The 7,269-nt window shown below is 47.7% G+C and overlaps 1 protein-coding gene across 1 annotated transcript; it reads right to left on the reverse strand.

Annotated features, from left to right (window-relative positions):
• Positions 1-3,088: 3,088 nt before the first annotated feature.
• On the reverse strand, positions 3,089-7,269 carry RPL38 (ribosomal protein L38). The gene is made up of 4 exons (XM_003786162.3): positions 7,198-7,269; positions 7,003-7,063; positions 3,595-3,717; positions 3,089-3,160 (listed from the first exon to the last, which is right to left on the reverse strand). Exons 1-4 carry the CDS (start codon positions 7,198-7,200, stop codon positions 3,135-3,137), a joined length of 213 nt encoding a protein of 70 aa, XP_003786210.1. The 5' UTR covers positions 7,201-7,269; the 3' UTR covers positions 3,089-3,134.

Genomic DNA, 7,269 nt, shown 5'->3' on the forward strand with positions numbered 1-7,269 from the left:
GCCGTCCCTCTCCTGGCCAGGTCCGGGTCCTGGGCACGCAGCTCCAAGAACCAGCTGTCCCTTTCAGGGTCGGGATTTGTCCTGGCCTGACCGGCGGAAGAGGGGAAAGGAAAATTGAAAAAGCTTCCAGGAGTTTTCCAAACTGTTTCAGTCTCTAAATGACTTATTAATTACTTAACAAATCAAAGCTATAAAGTGTCCATGAGTACAGCTAGCAGTCATGGCCCGAGAAGCAGGGCTGGCAGTTTAAAGGCTTGTTACAGGGTGAGCAAACCGACCGCTTGGGGAGGGAAGGAAGCCGCTCAGTCAACTCATTCTAAGCCCACTGTCCATCACTTATTGAGCGTCTATTGTGTAAACCACGTGGACTCAAAGAAAAATACGTTCCCGTCTTGGAAATTTGGGGGCCCAGAAGACCGGAAAGATCGGAGTTAAGACGGCGCTGGGCAGGGGGAGGAATGGCCCTGAGACCGCCTTGCAGGAGGAGCGGGCTGAGGAGCACCCGCCAATCTGACCCATAACTAACTGATGCCGCCTGCCAGGCTTCAGAGTGCGGACGAAGTGTAGTGGGACTGAAAAAGTAAAAACTTTCTTCCTGGCAGCAGGGACAGGGCGGGTTTCCTGTTAGAAAAGGACTTTGATCTGTGTAGGGAGGGTAGGAGAGCAGCGGGAGCTCCCAGTAGAGACGCCTGCCGGGTACTGTTAGATCAGTCAACAAAAGCAGGCGAGGGTCCTTGGCCCTCAGCGCACCGCACTTCCGAGTGCGATGACTACAGCTCGCCGGTGAAGACTTGCGCGCGCTTGCGCTAGTAGGAGGGTGCATTGGAGAAAAGCAAAGCCTGGCAGGGGCAGGGCAGCCGCCCACCTAGGGAGCCTCGCATCCTCCACCCCCGTACCGGGCAAAGGTGCGGAGGCCCCCACCCACCTGCAACCGCAAACAGCTGGTGTGACCTGGGCCCTGGATAAAGGGGCTCAAGCTGGAGGCAGGTGGAGAGCAGCTAACGGCCGCAGGTTTAGTTCGGGACAAGTTTGGGGTTGGTTGGGCGGGCGGGTAGGGGAGGGGCTACGGAGTTCCAGCTCGGGGGAAGAGGCGGATGCTGGCTTTGCAAACTCCAGCAAATGCTCTTGGCTGCTAGAAGGGCGGGCGCTGCCCGTGGTCTGGGCCTCTTCTGCCGGTAGCAATCTGTACGGTTCCCAGAGCCCAAAGGCTGTCGTCTCATTGGCGCATGCTGAGGTCCTCACAGAGCACGGGAGGACAGCCTTCTCTCACAGCTGTTTCTTTCCCTACTTCAACACGTTTTATTGAGCATCTTCTCTGTTACAGCATAGTGTTGAATAAAGCGCACATTCCTATTCCTGTCTGCGTGGTATAACCTACAGTCTTGCAAGTCAGGTGAAGCTCTAACCTACACACACAGTGATTAATACAAGCCCTGTTCAGGGCTTTGAGGCCCAGGAGCCTGGAGACCCGCAGGGGCCAGTGGGGATCAGCCGAACGGCTGCTGCTTACCTGAGTAGACGTGGGAAGAGGGAGCTTTTGGGGGTGACCGAAATATTCTCTTCATTGCGGTGATGGTTACTATAAAACTCACAGAACTGTACACCAAAATGGGTGAATTTCACTATTTGTAAATTATACCTCAAAAAATCTCCCTCCACATCAGTAATCTCAGTACTTAAATGAAATGGATTACACAGGGGCCCCTTTGGAGTCCATGCCCTGAGAGGTCACACTGATACCAGGCCTGAGGGTGACCCACCGGCACCCCTGGACTCCTCTGGATAAGCACTGCCTGGTACCTTGCACAGGTCCCCTGCTCTAGGTCAATGGCACACAAGGCTAAAGGTGCTACCTTGCTACCTAGCTTCCCAAACATCACCCACTCGCTCGGGAGCCCCAGCAGTTGGGACTGGCTACCAGGGAGGGAGGGGTAAAGGCCTGCTTGTGACACTTGAAACCTCCAACTGTGAAATCTCTCCCTCAGGGCCACCTGAAATACCAAAACTTGGAAAGCCAGTCTGTATCAGTGACCATTCTAGCAACTTCCCTGAGGATGAGCTGGAGAAGCCAGTGAGGAAGACCAGTAGCAGCCCTTCCTCCAGAACAGCATTCCTGAGTTCCCTAAACAGTCATTTCAAACCAACTCCTGTGGCCAACACCTCACCAGCCACCTTTAGCTCACTAAAGCCTCAGCCCTGTAATGGTGACACCACCTGAGGGTTTCGAAGTCATCAGAACCTCTGCAGTCTGCCCAGACCACCGGAGTAAATTGTTTTTAAGTGTCCCAAATGACTCAACGGCACAAGCCAGCGCTGGAGAACACTGCATGAAAGGATGCCTTCTCTGGGCAAGGCGGCCAGACAAATCCCTGCAGGATCTGTCTCCTAGGAGCTGGGACAAGTCTCTGGACAATGTGCTGGGGACAAAAAAGCCAAAGTGGCAAGGCAAATTCTTGCTCTTCCTTGGGAATGTTTAATGTTTAAATGAGGAAGACTGAAAGGCAACAGTGCATCTGAGTTTGTCAACAATCATGGGCCCCCCCACCTCTGCCAGAGGATAAAACCCACACCTCCCAGTCAACTCACAAGCAGATTCAAAAACTCTCATCTTTACAATTCTTATATTCAGACTGGTGCTTGCCCATTGCAACCTGCTTATGTTTAAACACTTAACACAATACCAAGCATATACTGTCTAGCACTTTTAAAAAGTATAAATGAAAAACAACTATCTCAGGCATTCAGACACCTGAGTGTAGTTTATGATGCAACTATTTGTAAACATGTAGTGAAGACTGTTGTAGCATGGCGCCACCTTGTGGTCTGTCCCCACATCCACATCTCACAGAAACTTGCTGGTAATGTGGCAGGAGCAGCTCCTGCTTATTTAACCCTTATGAAAAGCTACTATGGCTAGCTTCCAACAAAGGAAACAGGCAGAGATAGTCATTCTTCAGAATCACGCAATAACAAACAAGTGGCAGAACCAGTATCCAAGCTTAGGGATCAGCAACCAGGACCTGTGTCCCATTCCCGCCAGAAGCCATCACCAAGCATTTCCCCTCCCATGCTCAGAGACAAAGGACACTTAAGAATTTTAAAAATTTAATACAACTGAAATCAGCATGTCTGCTTCATTTCAGCTCCTTCACTGCCAAACCTAGAGGGAAAGAGATAAAGAAGTGAGTCATCTAGAAGACAGACTGAGTTGTTGACGCTTGTCTTGACTTCTTGTACTTAAGCTAAGGAGAGCTCACAAGGCTCAGAGACTGAGCTCATGAGGGAGGTTCTGGTTAAAACATGAAGAGTGTCTGGCTCCCCTACCTGTAAAAGTGGGCACTGTCAGTATAGGAACTATCTCACAGGGTGAGGAATAAATGAACTATAAACTTTCCTCTGGCTAAGAACTTTTCGAATATAACCTGGGAATCACAACCACTTCTTGCACCACCAGCAGCACAGGAGACACTTAGAAAACCCACGAAATGGGCTTTCCTAAATATGGGGGATGAAATGAAACAAGATGGCAACATAACCTTCCCTATTTTTGGTCAGCCTATCACCCCTGCCCCCAAAGATTTCAGGCTCACTCACCAGGGGGCAGAGACTGCTTCAGTTTCTCGGCCTTCTCTTTGTCTGTGATGACCAAGGTATAAAGGTATCTGCTGCATCGAACTTTAAACTTCACATTATCCTTGTTTTTCTTGATCTTGACAGCTATCAAAAACCAGAGTTAGTAATTAAATTCTGTCACAGAAAACGATGCTACATAGTTCATGTGCTTTACACTTAGCAGCAGGGGCACAGAAACACCCGTCATCGGGTTATCCAGCACCCACGGCCAGAGGGCATCCCACCTCCCTGTACTGTCCCTCCGATGAAGCAGAAAACAAGACTGTCCCTGTCCTTCTATGACCTTAAAAAAAAAAGTCATAGATCTACATTTCCCTTCTATTAATACTCAAGAGCCTGGGGCTTAACTGGTTTGTTTATATTTAAAACACAGGCATTTAGTACAGTGAACACAACACTGCAGAACCTTCTGTAACAACTTTACTTTTCCCAAGAGATGGAAGTTCATGAAGTAAGGAGATGGGCTATCTGCTGGGATTACAAACTTTTTAGCAACCCCCCAACCCCCACCCCTGGAAATCAATTCTCTGAATACCAGCTGACACTCTGGGGCAACAGTACAGAGCTCTTTGGGATTCCTCCACCTGACTGGACATTGCATGCACCAAAAACTTTCCCTAAAATGTATGTGTAACTGGTGTTCTGGGTTCTTTCCTGCTGTCAAGTTCTATCTCAGGATCACAGGTTAGACAAGAAAGACCCCTAAGTGCAAATTCAACTGCACAGGGCTCGAAATTTTGAAAACTGTGTGGTTTTATGTAAATGTCAATCCATTTCCACCTGGTTGCTGGAAGACGTCCTGCTTCCCAGGAGGTTAGCCACTTCATGTTACCTGCCAAACCCCTTGTTCCAACTTCTTTAAAAACTGTCCAGACACCCCCAAGCTCTCACTGCTTTAAAAGCACTCAAGTGCCAGCTGAGAATCAGGCTGAGGACTGAACATGGTCTCTGGTGCTTGAACCCAAGTACCTAACCAGATACACAAGGATAGCACTTAACCTCAAAGCAGCAGCACAAGATTAACTTGTACTCACAACTTCATTTCTGCCAATAACCACTCGAGGATAGGGGCGTATCACTGGAAGCAGAAACGCTGCAGCTTAAAGCTGGGCAAAGGTACTGGCTGCCTTGGCTCACATTCTTAGTAAATCCAGACAACTGGATATTCATCTAAAACAGCCTATTTTGGTATCCCAACATTGCCCCTCGCATCTGTCCCCCTCCCAGAAACTATGCTTAACACTATTTGTAAGGACTTTAAAAAATGTTATTCAACATTGCCATATGTGTGACAATTCCATTTCCAGGTGTATACCCCAAAGAAGTGAAAGCAATGACAAAACACATGCATACGCATGCTCACAGAGGCACTATCCACAACAGCTCAAATCCACAAGACGTGCAAGCAATCCAGTGTCCATCAGTAGACCATGGATAAACAAAACATGTCTATCCATACAATAGTTTTATTTGAAGTAAAAGAAGCCAGTGCAAGAGGTCCAAACGCTATATTATCTCACTAATAAGAGATACTGATAAGCGTCAAATTCACAGAGAAATCAGCACAAGAGTTGCCAGGGCTGGGGAGATGTTTAATGGCAACCATTTTAGTTTGGAAGATGTAAAGGTTCAGGTGGCTGGGAGTGGTGGCTTATGCCTATAATCCTAGCACTTTGGGAAGGCAGAGGTGGGTGGAATGCCTGAGCTCAGGAGTTCAAGACTAGACTGAGCACGAGTGAGACCCCCATCTCTACTAAAAACAGAAAAACTAGCCAGGCACTGTGCAGGCACCTGTAGTCCCAGCTACTGAGGAGGCTGAGGTAAAAGGATCGGTTGAGCCCAAGAGTTTGAGGTTGCAGTAAGCTGTAATGCCACAGCACTCTAACCAGGGTGACTAAATGAGACTCTGTCTCAAAAAGAAAAAAAAAAAAAAGGAAAAGTTCAGGAGATGGATGGTAGTGGCTGTTGCATATCATGAATGTACTTAATGCCACTGATAAGTATAAGCTTAAAAATGGTTAAGGTAGTAAAGTTTATGCTATGCCTATTTCACACCTGAAAGTAAAAAGAAACTTAAAAGTGCTGTGATTTGTTCTCAACTAAAAATGACCCAATAACTTCCTTTCTGACAGTACACAAAACACAGGCACATCATTCCCACTAGATGTTACTTGATCCCACAGGTGGCTTACCACCAGTTCAAAGAACACCAGAGGATCTAACACAACACCCTGTTTTGGGTAATCAGGACAAACACACACCACCCACCCCGCCTGTCTCTCCTGGTAACTCCCTATACACCACCATTAGGTTCTATCCCTAGCATAGAGCATTAGAGATGGTTGGTCTTAGCCCACCTTCCTACATCTGCCCAACACAATCCTATTTGCACAAATTACCCAATTCTCTTTCATATAGCACAAAACATTTGAGTCCAGGTTAAAGTAACATAAGATAAATCAAGATCTATTTGTATCAAACACAAGCCTCTAAATTGCCTTCAAATATCATGAGGGACAGCAGAACTACCTCTCGAGTATAAAAAATGATATGGAGGCAGAAGCGGGCATATTATTAATTGAAAACCTGCTGTTCTATAGTTCCAGTTCATCACATCTCCTTTCCCCTTTATTTACAACCTGCGAAATGAATACAGATCACCTCCAACTTAAAAGTGTTACACATTCAGCAGAAACAGTGATTCAAATTTTGATCTTTTCCAAGGCTAGGGTATGCTACCCTCTCCTGATGCTGAGCAGTGGCAGTGAGCTGCAGGCCCTCGGACAGCAAGAGTGTAAACAGCCCACAGATGCGCTATGTTCATTACATGAGACATTCAACATGTTACAAAACAGGCTCGTGTGAAGATGATTTAGCCTGACTGTAGGTTAATGAAAGTGTTCAAGGTGGTTCAGACTGAACCTTGATATTCAACAGACAGAAGTTAAATTATTTAGTAGTGAAACTCACCGCGAGGGGGGACCATACTGAGCCCACGGTATGCCCAGGACTGAACATGCAGCATTAAATCTAAGTGTTTATGGGACTTGTGTTTTCAGACTTTGATGCGGTAAAGACGCGTGAACCTACTGTATGTACAACAGAAAAAAAATGAACTCAGAATGGTTTGTGAGAAACTCACAATGAGTTAAGAGGCCCTAATTACTCTTTCCATCACCTCACGTTGCCCGAACAGGTCTTTCTTACGGGGGGAATACGACAGAAGCGCCGCTCCCAGCCCGCCTAGCCCGTCTCCTTCCAGACATGTTGGAAGAGGCTCCCGGAGCGGCACCAGCGTAGCAGCCAGTGCCCCACGCAAACAGTGACCTCTTTTTTTTTTTTAACCAAACCTTTGGAGGGATCACTTACACTTGGCATCCTTTCGCCTGGCTGTGAGCAGAAAGTCCTTGATTTCCTCAATTTTCCGAGGCTGCAAAGAAAAACGGAAATTAGCTGCAGACTCTGGCGACTGTTAAGTCCACCAGTCCCTCTGCCTCCAGAGACCCTTTGCAAGGCACGCCCGCTCTCACCCCGGGGAAGGTGTCAGGCAAGGGTCGTACTCACCATGGCGACGAAGAGTGCGGGTAGGACACAGACCCTCACCTGCGAGGAAAAGGGTCCTGAGCGTCAACAGGG

This window comes from Otolemur garnettii, unplaced genomic scaffold (assembly GCF_000181295.1).
Source record: "Otolemur garnettii isolate 467f Iridium unplaced genomic scaffold, OtoGar3 scaffold00018, whole genome shotgun sequence".
Taxonomy (NCBI): domain Eukaryota; kingdom Metazoa; phylum Chordata; class Mammalia; order Primates; family Galagidae; genus Otolemur; species Otolemur garnettii.

Coding starts and splice junctions, on each gene's coding strand:
- RPL38 (XM_003786162.3), bottom strand. Junction 3,718..7,002: donor CAGGCGAAAGGATGCCAAGT/GTAAGTGATCCC, acceptor GGTTTTTGATAG/CTGTCAAGATCAAGAAAAAC. Junction 3,161..3,594: donor GAAGCAGTCTCTGCCCCCTG/GTGAGTGAGCCT, acceptor CTTTCCCTCTAG/GTTTGGCAGTGAAGGAGCTG.